A 16,332-nucleotide genomic window follows, 5' to 3' on the forward strand; every position below is an offset into this window, starting at 1 on the left:
AAAGCTACTTAATAATAATAATTAAAGTAATTATATATCGTTATTATATACTTTTTATAAAAAGTTTTATTATTTTCTTTAATAATAATAATATTTATATAGCTTTTAATTAAATTCTTAATATTATTTAAAAATTATTTTTTTTATAGCTTATTAAAAAATTTATTAAATAATTCCTTAATTATTTTTTTAAAAATAAAATTAATAAGTTATTAAGCAAGGTATTAATTTTATTTAATATTAATAATTTTATATATATAAATACTTTTTATAAAGGCATTATAAAAAATAATCTTAATAAATTAATTTTTATTAAAAATGCTTTTTAGCTTAAAGGAGGTATAAATATTTTTAATTAAAACTTACTTAACTTATAAGTTATAATAAATAGCTTAAAAAAGAAAAAAGGAATTTTTTTATATTAAATTTTTAAATTTTAATTAAAAAGGGTTTAATAATAAAAATATTATTATAAAAAGATATTAAAAAATAAAAGAATTATAATATTTTGCTTTAATTTTAGCTTAATTTAAAGGCTAATTAAAGTTAAGAAAATATTAAAAAAAAGAAGGAAAAAGAAAAAACTTAAGGAAGAAAAGGAAATTTATATATATAAAGTTATTATAATAAAAGGAAATAAGCAATGCTAATAATAAATTATTTTATTATTAAAAGAAATAATTTATTACTTTGCTTTTAATTAAGGTTAATTTATTATTAAAAAGAAGTTATTTATCTTTAATTTTTTACTTATAAAGAAGTTATTTATCTTTTTATTATAAAGAAATTTTAATTAAGTAACTTATTTTAATTTATATTTAATAAACTTATAAATTAAAAGGAAAATACTTTATAATTAGCTATTATTTAAAAAAAATAAAAAACTATATACTCTTTTACTTTAATTATTAATAAAATAATAAATTAATAGCTTTTAATAATAACTTATAAGCCTTTTTATTATTCCTTTCTTTTAATTAATGTAATTATTTAATTTAAGGGTAATAAATTATTAGCTTTTATTATTTTAATTTATATATATTGCTATACTTATTTATTTATAATTAAGCCCTCTTTTTCTTTCTCTTTTTCTTTTTCTTTTTACTTTTATATTATTATTAATTAAAGATTAAAAGTTAGCTATTACTTAATTATCTTAATAATAATATACTTTTAATATATTAATCTTTTTTTTTATTTAATTTTTATTTAAAAATAAGTAATAATTATTTATAAAAGCTATCTTAAGTTATAATTAAATATTAATTATATTTCTTTTTTATTTTTAATTTTCTTTACTTTAATTACTTATATAATAATTCTTAAAAGTATAAAGCTTTTCTTATTATTATATCTTTTCTCTTTATTACTTAATTTTTATTATTTATTCTTTATTTTATTACTTATTTTTTTTATCTTTTTTTTTTATAATTAAAAGTTAAAATATCTTTTAGCTAAAAAAGTAAGGTAAAAAAGTAATTTTAATTACTTTTATATTATAAAATATCTTAAAATCTTAATATTTTAATTTTAATAATTAAGTTTATTAATTTAAAAAAGAATAATTTAATGCTAATAATTATAAAACTTCCTTACTTTAATAACTTTAAAAACTTATTTAATAAAGCATTATAATTTTTAAATATTATAAATATTTAAAATTAATAAAATTTTATTTAAAAAATAAATATTAACTTTTTTAAAAATTCCTTTAAAATAAAAATTATTATAAATAAAGTTTACTTAAATAATATTTAGTAATTTTAAACTTTTAATTAGCTATTATTTTTTAATATAAAATAAATAATATTTAATAATAAGCTTATAAAGATAATATAAGAATATTTCTTAAATATTAATTTTTATTTTAAATTAAAAAAATTAATTAAGTTAATAAATTTAATAAAATAATATTAAGCTTTTCTTACCCTTAATTTCTTTAATATAAAAGAGATATTTTATAAATGCAAAGAATTAAAAACTTAGTATATTATAGCTTTTATAATTTAATAACTTTTTAATTTTTAAAATATTATATTTTTACTTAAAGAACCTTTATATTATAATTATACCTTATTTAAGAAATATTAATAATATAAATTAATAAAAAATTATAAATTTATTATTATACTTATTTATATACTTAATTATTAAATAATAACAATTTTTAATAAAATAAAAAATTATTACTTATTATAAAATAATTTTGCATTAAAAAATGAAAAAAATAAAATAAATAAAAATGCTAAAGCGCTTATTTATAAATATTTAATAATTATTTTAAAAAATAAAATGTAAGATTTTAATAAAGAGTTTATATTAAAATTAAAATAAATTAATAAAATATTTTATAAATAATATATTATTAAATTTATTAAAAACTACTTTAAGAAAAATTAAGAAAAGAATAATTAAAAGGTATAGGATTAAATTAAGACTTTTTTAATTAAAATTATATATTATAAAATGCTTAAAGTTATTATTAGCATTATTACTTAAATATTTATTATTTAATTAAAGCTTAATAAAATTAATAAAGCTATTTAAATATTTATATTAATTCCTTTTATTAAAATTAATAATATAAAAGTAATTAAAATAAAAAGTAGGTTTTTATTATAAAAAAATATTATTTAATAATAACTATTTAAATTGTAATATATTAAGATTATTATTAATTATAAAAAAGATATAAAGGAAATAATATTTTTAATATAAATTAATTTAATAATTTAATTTTAAATATTTAATATATAATAAGGTATAAATTTTTAAATAGCTTAAAATTAGCTAAGTATAATTTTAATTAAATAAGCCTTTAACTTAAATATTATATTATAAAATATTTTAAAGCTAATAAAAAATATTTACCTTAATATATATAAAGATCTTTCTTATTTACTTATCTTAATAATAAATATAAATAAAATTTAAAGTATATTAATTAACTTAAAATAATTAAAATAATAATAAAATTTACTTAAAAATAATTTAAAAGGCTTATAAATAAGTTAGCTAAGTAATTAAATGCAAAATATAAATATTAAAAGCAAAAGTATTATAAAAAGTAAAAGTAAAAGCAAAAGCTTTATAAAAAATAAAAGCGAAAATTAATAAAGTTAATATATTATATTTAATGCAATAATTAAAAGAAAAAATAAATTTATTTTTTATTTTATAAAAATATTTAAATTTTTAATAATTATATTAATATTAGCTATTAAAGCAAACTTTAATAGCTAAAAGAATATAATTAATAAATATATTATTAAGTAAGTTTTAAGAATATTTAAAGCTTTTATAAAAAAGCAAAAGCTATAATAAAATAAGTAAGTAAGGAATTAAAGATAATAATAATAATTAAAATTATAATAAGGTAAATTTTAAAATTTAAAAGCTTAATTAAAAATAATAAAGTTTTATTTTAATAATTTTTATAATATTTATTATAAAATACTTAAAAAAGGGTATATTAATAAATATAAAGAATTATATAAGAAATAATATTGCATTAAATTTTAACTAGCTATAAAAAGCTAACTTTTATGCTTATTTTAAATATTTTTTTAAGAAATTAATTCTTTTCTTTTCTTATATATTTAATGCTTTAATTAAGCTTTTCTTATTTTTAAGAATTTTTAAAATATTTATCTTTTCCCTTTTTTTAATTCCCTTTTATTCCTATCTTTTTTCTTTATTATGTTAAAGCTCCTCCTTAAGTTATCCTTAAGAGGGTTTAGCAAAACCTATTCTTTATTATTTGGGTAGCTTGTTTTCAGCATGTTAATAAATAAGGGTTAAACTTAAAAGATAAAAAAAGCTTAATTATAAATAAGCAGGGCCTTAAAATATAGGGTTGCTTAAGCAATAAGAAAAGGCGCTAAATAGCATTAAATTTACTAAAAAAGAAAATCCCTTAATTCTTATTTTTTACCTATTATCCTTTTAACTTTTCTTTTCTTTTAAGCTTATTTTAATTTTTATATTGCTAAATCGTTAGGCTTAAAGCATATAAATATTTACCTTTAAGCACTTTATTTTAATTAAGTGCATATTAAAAAGTAGCGATATAACTTATAAGAGGAACTTATTATAAAAGCTTAAAAAGCAGTCTTTTAAGAGAAAGCCGCTAAACTTATTGCTAGGGCTTAATGGTTAAATAAAAGGGGATAAAAACATATAAAGAGGAAATAAAGGGTTTATTAAGTTACTTAACGGCGCGGTTAAAAAAACATAAGCATACCGCTAAGTTAATAAAATATTTAAAGCTTATGTTAATTATTTAATTAGCGGTAACTTTAAGAGAAAGTATTAGCTTTTTTTAAAATTATTTAGGGATTTTAATGCATTAAAAAATATATTTAAGTAACTTTAAAAGATTATAAGCATATAAAATGTTAGCGTTAAGATAGTTAAACCTTTTATAATACTTTAAAAAATCCTTATAGCTTAATTTAACTACTAGCAGTTAGTATAGGTATATATAAGGAATATTAAGCTTTAGGAGGGTAGTAATTTTAGCCTTAAGGCTAAGAGGCTTATATCTTTTTAATGCATTGCCTAATTATTAAGTTTAAAAGTCTTTATTAGCTTATTAGCAAATAGTTTTGCATATTAATAATAACGTTGTTATTATTAAAGTGCTAGGCGGGAGTGATAGGTTATAGGCTTTTTTAGCAAGTTTATTTACTTTTTTATTCCCTTTAATACCGCAATGGCTGGGGCTTTAATGAGTGCAAACCTTACCGTGAGTTTTAGCTAGCCCTTAAAATTAATAAATTTCCTTTTAAAAAGACGTTGATAGGGTGCCTTATAGGTATTAAATAATTAAGGAATTATTAATATAAATATAAACTTTAATTAATAATAAGTGATTAATAAGGTTAGCTATATAAAAAGCAAATTTAAGCCCTTTTAGGGCTTTAATAGCCTTTATATTAAAGACCTTAGCTTTGCTTATGCAGCTTTTTAAAGAATGAATAAGTAAACTATTATAATAAAAGGTAAAGCTCCAACTCATAACCTTAGTGTTTTATTTTAACTTATTTAAGTATATTATTAAGTTTAAGCAAGGTATTAATTTAAGCTATAATAGGTAATTTTCTATGGTAATTTGCTTATTTATTTTAATAATTAAAAAATGCAAGTACCTTAAATATATATAAGGTTATAGGAAAGGATGGAGGAAGGCGGGTAAGAGCTTAGAAATATATTTAAGGTTAAAGGGGGTAAGCCATTAAGGGCCCTTAGGGGGTGAAATTTAAGTTATTAATAGGTATGTTAAGTTAAGAGTGCTTAATTAAAAAGCAAAGTAGTTTTTAATTATAATAAGTAGGATATTAGCATATAAGATATTAATTTCTTAATAAAAAGCGTTTATAAGCGTTATTTTATATATAAAAAGCATAAAAAGCAGGGCGGGATAAAGATAAGCATTAATTTTATTAACCATTTTTTTATTGCTTATATAAATAATATTAAATAAAGATTTAGCACTAGGGCAATTATATCCATAGAATTAAATCTCGGCTTTATAAAGAGCTATAAGCTTAATACATGCTTATATAGCTTAATAAACTAAGTAAATAGGTGGTTTAAAAACTATGCTATATAGGCCCTTAAGGTAATTTACCATTACTTTAGCCTTAATAATTTATATATTAATATACTAAATAAAGATAAGGCGCTAATTAAAGTAAATATTAAGCTAATATAAAGATTCTTTTATAATATATAAAAAGCTATTATAATATACTAAGGGATTTAATAAGTTATTCTTAATATAAGAAATATATATAACTTTCATTTTAGCTTAATTAAATTAAATAGCGTTTTCCTTGCTTTAAATAAGGAGCTTATTAAGCTTTTTAATTATAATATTAGCAATTTCCTTTAGGAAGAATTTAATTAAGATAAAGGCTATATTATTTACATACCTAAAGCAATAATGTAGCTTGCTAAGCTTATAAATTGGTTTTATATAAAGTAAAAAGAAAATGGGTGAAAGAAGGGAGCCTTAAAGGAGGCTATATAAGAGTTTAATAATATTTATTATAGTTTATTGCAAATAAATGCGCGTTACTTTATTTATAAGGAAAGAAATAATATATTAAATTAGGTCGTTAAATTAGCCTTGCTTATGCATGCATAAAGCAAGGCGGTTATAAAGGATTGCGTTAAAGGCGCCTTAAATATTAGTTATAATAAGTATAATTACTTAATTAATAAAAAGGGCGTAATAAATATTATAAATAAGGGTATAAGCTAAGTTTATTGCTAAGCATTTTAATAATATATTTATTTAATTAAGGTAAAAAACCTTATAATTTAATGCTAAGTATAAAAGGCATTTAGTAATTAGCCTTTTAAGGCCTTTATTAAAAGTAAAGATAAAAATAATAAGTTATTATATATAAATGCTTATAAGGTTTCTTTTATTAATTTTTAAAATTATAGCCATTATTATAATATGGAAAATTAATAAATAATAGCTAAGTTAAAGGCTTTATTTAAGGAAAATATAAATAGCTTTGCTAATTATATTTTAAATTGCTTAGAAAATCTTAATAATTATTATATTCTTATTAAGGGCAATATTATTAGTTTAAAGCATAGCGTTAATGGCTTTATTTATGGATATTATAGGGTTTTATAGGATATGTTAATGCATAATAAGGGGAATTTAAGGGTTGGCAATATTATTTTTAGCGGTATATTGTTAAAGCACTGCTTTGCTAAGTGCCTAAGCCTTGTTTTTTTAAAAGATAAAAACCTTATTTTTTATTACTAAGGGCAGGGGGGCTATTGCTATTTATAAGCAATGCTAATTGGCTATTTTATATATATCCTTATGAAATGTATAATTAGTAATTATTTCTTTATTTTAATTCCTTTTAACTTATTATATTGCTATATAAAATTTTATCTTTATTAAGTAAAGGTTAGGGTTAAATTAATTATAATTAACTTTTTATTTATAAATAAGCTTATTATATAGCTTAGTAAGATTATTAATTTATTAAGGCAAGGCATACCTTATATTTTTGCTTTAATAGTTAATGGCTTTTGCTAAGTTATAAATAAGCTTTAAAAGGGTTATAACGTAAGTTTTTAATTTTTAAATAATTTTATTAATTGCTAAAAGCATTAAGATTTTTATTTAAATAATATTTATTAGCCTATTAAGTTTATTATTAATATAAAGAATGTGCTTAATTTGCTTTAATCTTATTTATAATGCAAGGAGCTTAAAGATAAGCGTAAAGTAATTTAAGCTAATATTAAAATATTCTTTAATATTATAAAAACTAAGGTAAATGTTTATAAAAGCTAAATTTAAAGTATTGCTAAACTTATTTATTAAGGTATTATGCTTATTTAAAAGTTTAAAATTATATTTATTTATTTATTTTATTAAGAAAGCATTAATGCTTATAATAAGTTTAAAGGATTATTAATATTAATAAATAAAATTAAAATCCTCTTTAATAAAGCAATTCGCTAAAGGGGTTTACTTAGCAAGTATCTTTTTAACTTTAAATTATTTATTTATTAGGTAGGGTTGGTTATAAGCATTAATAAAAATCTATTTATTTACTTTAACTTAATAAATATCCTATATTTTTATTAAGGAGATTTAATTGGAAATAAAGCTTTGTTTCTTGTAAATATATATTGCAATACATAGCTTATTTAAAGTATTGGTTTAGCAGGAGGTTAGGAAAAAAAGATTATATTTAATATAAGTTTTTATTATGCATTTCTTATTAAGGAAAATATAAGATTAAGATTCCTGGATTATTATAATATTAAATTTATTGGCTTATATAAGTTATAAAGCTATATTATGTATAGCGTTATTCTTTATGCCTTTATTAATATTAAGTTAAAATATAATGTTTTATATTAGGTGGTTAGGCTATAGTTATTAGCGTTTAAATGGAAATTTCTTAGTTATAAGATAGGGCGTAGGTAAAGGTAAGCAAGCCTTATACTTATGTATTAATATTTATAGCTAAGTTTATTAAATTAATACTTAAGCGTATAGCTTATTTGCGCATTAAGAGATAAATTATTTTTAAAGCTAAGGGAAAGGAGGGTTAATATTTACTTATATTATTAGCTTTTTTAATAATAATTACCTTAGGGTTTATTGCGTGATAGGTTTTTTCTCCTTTTATATAGATTTTATTTCGCTAAGACTTAATTAAGTAAATAGTTTTTTTATTAATTAGCTTTAATTAAGTAGGGCATTCTTTAAAGTTAATATAATAAGGGCTGTAATAATTAATATATTAAGATAAAAGGTTATAATTATTATAATAATGGCTGCTTATATTATAATTATTATAATAAATGCAATATTTATAGTTATAGGTTTTATAAAATTCTTAGTAATTAATGCATTAAGGAAGTTAAAATATTTTCTTTAAAGATTATAAAAATAAGCTTTAATTAAAAAGGTAAAAGCATTTATTAAAAGGCTTAATAAATAAAATAATTTAAAAGTTAATATTAAGATTTTTATTAAAGTAATGGGATAAATAGTAAGAGATTAATTAAGCATTAATTTAAGCGAAAGTTTCCTTTTATATTACTTTGGCTATATTTACTTTTTTACCATTGCAATTTTAAATTCTTATTAAGATATTAGCTAAGATATAAATATATTAAGTAATGCTAGTCTTTACCTTAGTATATCTTAGGAATTAAGTAAGCTTATCCTTATATATAAAAAGTGCTTAATAAATAAGTTTATTTTAAGACTTTATAGCTTATTTTATATTAACTTAATTAGCATTTAATAAGTTTATAAGTAATAAGTTTATATATTTATAAATAAAATTATTTAATATATAAAAGTTATAGCGCTAAGTAGATAATTATTTATTAAAGTGGAAAAAGATTTATAAGTCTTTTTTAGGCTTTATATTCTTATAATATAAGGAAGTAAGCTTTGCTTTTTATATCTTTAATTAAGATATTAAGGCTTTTATAAGTAAAGGGGTTGCTATTGCCCTTATATAAGATATAATGATAAGGCTTCTTATTAATAAAGGTAGAGTGGGTATTAAGAGGGTAATGCATTTAAAATAAGCATTAAGAATTAAAGTTAATTCCTTAATAATTATGTTTTAAAGGTATATGCTAAACTTAATACGAAATTTATAGGCGGCTTTTAGCTAAATGCTAAAAGTAAATTATTAAAAGGCGTTATTTAATGCTTATATAAGGGATAAGAATATATTATTTTTAGCTTTTATATTAACCTTAAATTTTATAAAAAGCTTAATAAGGGTAAGCATTAAAGTTATTATAAATATAAAAAGGTTCTTTTTAATTAATATAGCTCCTTTAGGTAGCGATAAGCTAAGTATAGGCTTAGCGTAATACCGCTTATTATATTAAATAATTTAGAAATCATTAAAGTTAGCGAAAAATATAGCTTTTATATTTATTAAGGTCTTAAGGGTATAAAGCCTTAGCGGTAATAGCAAAGCTATTATTATAATGCTATTTATAAATAGCTATCGTTAAATAGGTGTTAATAAATTTAATATATACTAGGCAATTGCCTTAATAGAAGCTGCTAAGACAAAATTGTGTAGGAGGAGTGTATATTTTATAGCGTATGCAGCCAATTTCCTTATACTGGGTGGGCCAACGCTGAAAGCTGAGTGGGCGTACTGTGGAAGCTGGGTGGGCGTACGCTGACTCCGAGGAGGGGCGTCCACCACCTTCTTACAGGATCATACACCAACACGAGCCTATTTCTCCTTGCTTTCAACACCGTTGCTCGAACATTGACACTCAACACCACTGTGCCCGGCTTCGGTTTGCACCAATATGTCACATCTAATAAAGCCCGCGACCGCATCTATGCAACAACCATGAGTGAACCACCACGCATCTTCTCATGGACCGTTTCAGAGGATTTGGAGTTCACTCACTTGGATACCGCTAACGTCAGTAAGTGCTTGGCCGTCGGCGTCCCGATCCACTATCCTGGTCCTAGCAACTAACTGCACAGCAACCTCCTCTTGCTACTTGTCAGACGATGGGGACTACGTCTTCAGTGCCGGCGGCCCGGGTGCACGAATCAATGCTATGACTGATGATGGCGGGATTGGGGAACAGGTCAACGAACTGTTCTTTGTTCCCCAGCAAGATATCCCGAATGTGGACAAGACTCGCCAGGCTGTTGTAAGGACTTCTCACAAACATACATGCCGTGGGAAAGAAAAGCTGATTTTTTTGACGTTTCAGCTTTACGGTGGATACGCTTTCGATGTGAACATCAACAAGAAGGCATTTATCCCTCATATGTGAGTTTGATCGCCCCCGCACCTCTGCTTGCTCACGGGGCTGAATGTTACAGTGGCTGGGACGCCATTTTCATGTACGACATTGGCGAAGATGGAAAAGCGGATTTGCTCTCCGTCAATCTGAGTCCCTCGTCAGGAGATGGACCTCGAAACTCTTACCAGACCGCAGACGGAAAGCTTCTTTACGTTGTATGCCTTCACAGCACTCAAAAGTTGGTGACAAAGCTAATAGAATACACCAGATAAACGAGCATAGTGAGTTGATCATCGAAATGCATGATGCTTCGTAATCAGTAACGCCGAGCTCTTCCAAATCCAGGTCAGTATCTTGATGTATACGAGGTGGGAAACACACGCCTGGAACACAAGCAACGAGCTACTGCAATTCCCAATGGTCAGTGGAGCCTCGAGAATACTGAGACGCGTCTTCATGAAGCACAGTTTTTCTTTTTCTGTATTTCTTTCTCTTCACGACAACTCAGGGCTAACATCTTTTTCACCAGACCTCCGAGGCAGATAAACGTATCGGAGCAATACCGTGCAACCGTCCCGCGACGGCAGGTATATCTTCACCAGCATCCGAGGCTGGAACAACACCGAAGCCAATGGCTGGGTCGCTGCTTATCAGCTGAATGAGGCCGGGTATCTGACGAGTGAGGAGCCTGTGGCCTTTTTCAAGGCTCCCCTAACACTGGGTTCCGCAGGTGGACTGCGGGTTGCTTTCTGGCAGGATGAAACAAGCATCGTAACTGGAGGTCTTACGGATTATGTGTATCTGAGTGACACGTCGGTAGGATGTATGTTCGTCCTGGGATGGGTTCCTGGGATGGGCGCCTCAAAATCACACGTTGGTACAGGTGGCTGAGTTCTGTTATCCTGGAGACGACGCACCCTACGAGGCCGTTTGGTTGGACTGAATCTGTACGAACATGGGGCTCAACCACCAGCAGTCTGCCATCGACTAAGCATGAGTGCACAGAATGCCAGTGTAGGGCAGCTATTTCTAGCGGTCAGAAAGTGCCAGCCAGTCTGAGTAGACTACAGCTAGCTGATATCAGTCTATTAGGACTCCGTGAAATTATCGAGTCAGTATCAAAGCGCTACAAGTTTCCTTTTCAAACCGATCTAGCGCCGAGAGGCTGTAGATTCTTGCCCAGGACCCTGGCTGGATACCTTGAGTTCTCGGCTCTAATTTGCAGATATGACAACAATACCACCCCGATTGGATGGATCTCTGAAGCTCTCCTCTAAACTCGCATTCTCAGCTTGCAACCGCTCCTGCTCATCACATTTCCTCGCCACCTCGAAGTCAATTATCGTCACCTTGCCCTCGGGTCTTTGAACGAGAAAATTGTTCCTGTTGACATCTCCATGTTGCACCCCAAGAAGATGAAGCCGAGCAAGTGCCATCCTGCACGCCTCTAAATCATCAAGTGTTGCCGGGGAGGCTCCATCGATATTCTCCATCAGGAATCCGACGACCCTTCCGCCTTCTGACACATGTCCTAAGAAACGAGGTCCAATGTCCTCATCTTGAATCCATGAGTAAGCTCTGGTCTCCACCTCCATAAACGGGATTTCCCAAGGGAAATTGGCAAGCTTAAAGATAACAGGCTCCGGAAACAAGACATGGCTGACTTTATGGATGTTCTGGCGGACGCGGGCCACTGTCTTGAGCTCCAGGTGGTCAACGACGATCGGACACCAGACAGATTCGACTGCGGGGAGTTTGTCCGAGGATATCGATGAGAAGACCGGTTTCCCAGTGCGGTTATCCTTTGATATACGGCCCTTGGTCCAATCGCCGTGTGGGAACTCAGGTATCGCTCGAAGCACATCAGGTTTGAAAGAACGATGGATCTCAGCAGGAAGAGCACCTGCTTCAATAGTCACGTACTTAACGTGCTTTCCGTCGACCAAAAAACGGTATTCGTCTTCTTCGACGCCGTCAGGGTCCACAAGAGCCGCTAGGAGCTCGATGCCTTCTGATCCAGGTTGCATTGCTGAGGCCTCTTTATGATACTGTCTGTGGAAACGCTTCGACGTCTCGCACAGCGTTCATCTAGATGTACAGTTAGGCCACATATCGGTATCTATGGCAAGTCACATTTCTTTTACCTCCAGCCTGCTGGCAGCGTCGCGTGTCTTGTGGCAAAGAATTTGTTCAGGGTAGACCGATGCGGATGCTTACCGAATCGAGAGGAAACTCGTCGGCTTAAAGGTTTGGTCAGTTTGTGTTGATAGGTATATCACGTGATAACGTAACAAGTAGAAATAGTATGAGTGATGAAAAGGTCTTGTTCTGCGTAAAGGAAAGGAAGAAGGGAGGGCTAAATGCGATCCAGCCAGAACGACTGGAAAGACATTCAGTCCGTTGGTAGTGCACGAGCCATTGGGTGGCTCGTGCACCTTTCTTCACTTGGAGGCTGACTTCTAGCTCTTTACTATCCCACTGAACCAACAGCTTATCAACTTTGAACCCGGTTGAAGCAAGGGTAACCTTGTTGCTTCGGATCCTCCTGTTGACATACAGTTGACTTGGGCGATACGCCGTGTTTCATTGGAACCAAAGTTTACTAAATAAAGGCCTCCCATTATGAATACTGATTGGCAACATCCTGACCTGTTGGCTCACCAAGCGCGTAGCTGAAGCAAGGCCACCGACTCAGCCCAGTTTACTAAGGCACGCTACAGGGAACAGCACCAACATGTTGGATCAACCTTCCAACGACCTGCTCATTCTGTGACCATGAGTTCGCCTCAATGGACTGAGAAGCTTGATACATATGCCACTATATATTCACGCGTCGAAGTCCCCATCCTCGGCGGCCGCAGTCCCAGATATACAAATCCCCCATCCAACGTTCATCCCGAAGTCCTGCCTGAAGTCTTCTACCTGTCCCATTTTTCAGTATCGCAGCTGCCTACACAACCATTGCGATCCCACATATTGTGAGTGTCTGCCCTTAACGTTAGTGGAGAGACCTTAGGACAGTATTAACATCGAGTGTACGCAAAGGTCCGCTGAAATTGTGAAAAGACAGCTTGAGTGCCGTCCCTTACTCTACAATGTGCACGCAGTGGGCCCGATACTACACCTGCGGTTGCAAGAAGATGGAAGAATTTGTCCAATGTCAAGAACGACTGGGAACCAACGTCAAATGTACACCTGTGAGAGAGGAATTTCTGCCAAACTCCGCGCACATGTGCAAGAAACATATGGTCAAGCAGGGAAAGGACGAGATGCACCGTTGAAGCACAGGCATGTTGCCGAAGTGCACTAAGATAGGTGTCACTGTCAACGTGGAGACCGCAGAGAGCTACCAAAGGATCCCGGAGGGATAATGCAGTCATTACTTCTGAGTTATCTGGTCTTGCTGTCAGAGTAAAGAGGAACTGGAGATGGCTTGATTAGATATATCCCCATTTGAGAAAAGTGGAGTCGGTCTACATAGGAAAACTCACTACCTACACACTTCAATTCACACTTTGTCGGAACTGCTCAAGGCAAACTATCCAACATCTGGAGGTAGTCTGCGAACTCGCGAGTTCTTCTTTAATTGAGGAGTCTGGATAATGATTGCATAGTGAGACGAGTATGCTGTCTTCCCTGAATCGAAAGCGCTTCAGTCGACATAGACGAATCTCAGTTCCAGTGCGTTTCAGTGAGGAGCTTCCTCTCACCCTGCCATTCGTCGTTCGTGTTTCATACTGTGACTGCAGCAGCTGGTAGCGTCTAGCCAGGCATCCATGAAACAGAATTCTAGGTTCCTCGGCAGACTATAGTGACTCAAATCTCATACTACTCCGTGATGAAGCCCAGGCTCCTGGGCTTATGGTTCACCTCGTCAGTGGTGTTGAGTGGTCTCGTTTTTAATCTGTACATGTATGCTTCTTAAGCAATATGCATCCAGTCCCTTTACATAGTAATAAACGCTTAAACACCTAATGTTAAAAAAATAATACAATATTAATAATAATAAGTTTCAAATATAATTATAGCTTATAGCTAAGAAAATAATAATAACCTTATAATAGCTATATAAATAAGGCTAGCAAGAATTTCTTTTAACGGCGCTATAAATTAAAAAGTTAAGCAATTAATTATACGGCAAAAATCAAAATAATCTTTATAAAATAAATCCAATAAATATAATTTTAATTAAAAGCTTAATTTTTATTTATTTATATTAATATATATTATAAGCTCTTAAAAGAATCCTTATTAAGTAAGCTATTATTATAATTAATATTTAATCTTAAAGCTATTAACTTTAATAAAAGCCAAAATAAAAATTAACTTCCTTAATACTTATTTATAATTATTTTATAATATTAAAGTTAGCTGCGCGGCGTAGGAGTTCCCTAAGAAGGAGGTGGAGTCCGCTGCAGCTCGCCACGAATCTTAGGGATGCCACGACGGGCCATGTACCTTGACGCTTTGGCCTCCAACCACAACTTGTACCTCTTGATTTTGAAGAGTTAACCTCTCCTCCCACTGCAACAGAAGACAACCACGTTCATTTTACTGCGGCACGGGATCACGTCGTTTCACAATGCCTCAAACGCGACATCAAGTCGTTTGGCTCACGCACGCGCCCCCAGCCTGTCCTCACACGAGATGTCGTTCAAATTCGCCACGGAACGCAGCTACGACCCTTCATCATTTGCACAGTTGCTACAGCGAAGAGAGCGGTCGGAGAAGAGGCCTCAGTCATCACTTCTCAAACCGACTGGTCGTGTGATGCGCGACGATGACAACACCCCCTCCAGCCGGCCACACGCCCTGGAGACATGCGTCAACGCGCCTCGGACCAGCAGTGCAGGCCTTCTCACACCGCCGGACTCTCAGCAGCGCAAGCGTCGAGGCAGCACTGGGCAGGATACACCCACGAAGAGGCATCAGAGCAGCCGCGTACCCCCGCAGTGCAGTGTCTGCGGCAGCAGAGCTCAAATCAAGCAGTGTCAGAGCTGTGCCGCAGTGTATCTGTGCTCGCACTGCATAATATACGCACCGCTGGCTCACCCCTTCCGTGGCCATTCCTTCAGACCGACCGACCATAAGGCGACTGTCGTATACGGTGGCATGGACAAGGTAAACAAGTTGAGCCAAGACCTTGACGACAACCACAACGATAAGGACAAGGAATTGGTTTACGAGGATGGCGTGGACTCTCTACCTAAGGATACCGGTCACGATCGGGCAGCTCCATTTCCATGTCGATTCTGCGGCAAGCACATGGACGGGGAGTGGTATGAATGCCAGGACTGCCTGGGCGCTGCCGCGCATTTCTGCTTCCAGCATACCTGGCTTCACGACAGGCTTCACACTTCACATACCACCAAGGCTATCAGCGTGGGCGTGCAGCCGGGCGAGCAGGCCAGAGACCATAATAGCGTGCTGCCATAAGTGAACACAAGGAGGTCGAAGGCCAGCCTGTTGTCGATGGGGTCCGAGACACGACTGACCGCACTGGACATTGTGGAACTTTCCCGGATCAGGATTGCTCCCCTGTGGATATCGCTCAAGATGCCGAAATTGATATTGCACTGTCAGATGGGGCGGCATTGACGGAGGACGATGCCTGTTCTACAGAAGACGAGGCCGTCTCATCGGAAAACGAGGCCGTCTCAACAGAAGACGACATATCTATGGAAGGCTATAAGTGCCGTGAGGGTTTGAAAGCATGATTATAAAAGCATCTATTTCCTAAGAGTAATATAAAAAGAGGAAATAAAAGAAATTTAGCTATTTAAGCACTTTAAAAAGTAATTATAAACTAAAGTTAAGGATATATATATAATATACCCTTTAATTAAAAGGCAATTCTTAGCTTATTAATTACCTTATTTTTTTTAAATAACTTATTTATATATAAAAACATTAATGTAATTTATTAATAAGTAGCGGATATTAATAATTAGCGGATTTTCATAACTTTACTTAACTTTAGCTAATATTAATATTACCTTAAGGCTAATAAATAAATAAAAAGTTATTATTAAT

At 30.0% G+C, this 16,332-nt stretch overlaps 3 protein-coding genes across 3 annotated transcripts; 2 read left to right on the forward strand and 1 right to left on the reverse strand.

Moving 5' to 3' along the window:
* Positions 1–9,890: 9,890 nt before the first annotated feature.
* Positions 9,891–10,845, forward strand: INS49_002987 (uncharacterized protein; the record flags this gene model as incomplete). Its single annotated transcript, XM_043163787.1, has 6 exons — positions 9,891–9,969; positions 10,031–10,203; positions 10,267–10,325; positions 10,379–10,514; positions 10,568–10,580; positions 10,829–10,845. The coding sequence occupies 6 exons, from the start codon at positions 9,891–9,893 to the stop codon at positions 10,843–10,845; spliced, it is 477 nt and encodes a 158-aa protein (XP_043032293.1).
* Positions 10,846–11,513: 668 nt separating this feature from the next.
* Positions 11,514–12,326, reverse strand: INS49_002988 (uncharacterized protein; the record flags this gene model as incomplete). The annotated part of the gene is made up of 1 exon (XM_043163788.1): positions 11,514–12,326. One exon carries the CDS (start codon positions 12,324–12,326, stop codon positions 11,514–11,516), a length of 813 nt encoding a protein of 270 aa, XP_043032294.1.
* A 2,620-nt stretch (positions 12,327–14,946) lies between these two features.
* Positions 14,947–15,735, forward strand: INS49_002989 (uncharacterized protein; the record flags this gene model as incomplete). Its single annotated transcript, XM_043163789.1, has 1 exon — positions 14,947–15,735. The coding sequence occupies one exon, from the start codon at positions 14,947–14,949 to the stop codon at positions 15,733–15,735; it is 789 nt and encodes a 262-aa protein (XP_043032295.1).
* Between the last annotated feature and the right edge of the window lie 597 nt (positions 15,736–16,332).

Source organism: Diaporthe citri (assembly GCF_014595645.1).
Source record: "Diaporthe citri strain NFHF-8-4 chromosome Unknown scaffold_1, whole genome shotgun sequence".
In the NCBI taxonomy this organism is placed as follows: domain Eukaryota; kingdom Fungi; phylum Ascomycota; class Sordariomycetes; order Diaporthales; family Diaporthaceae; genus Diaporthe; species Diaporthe citri.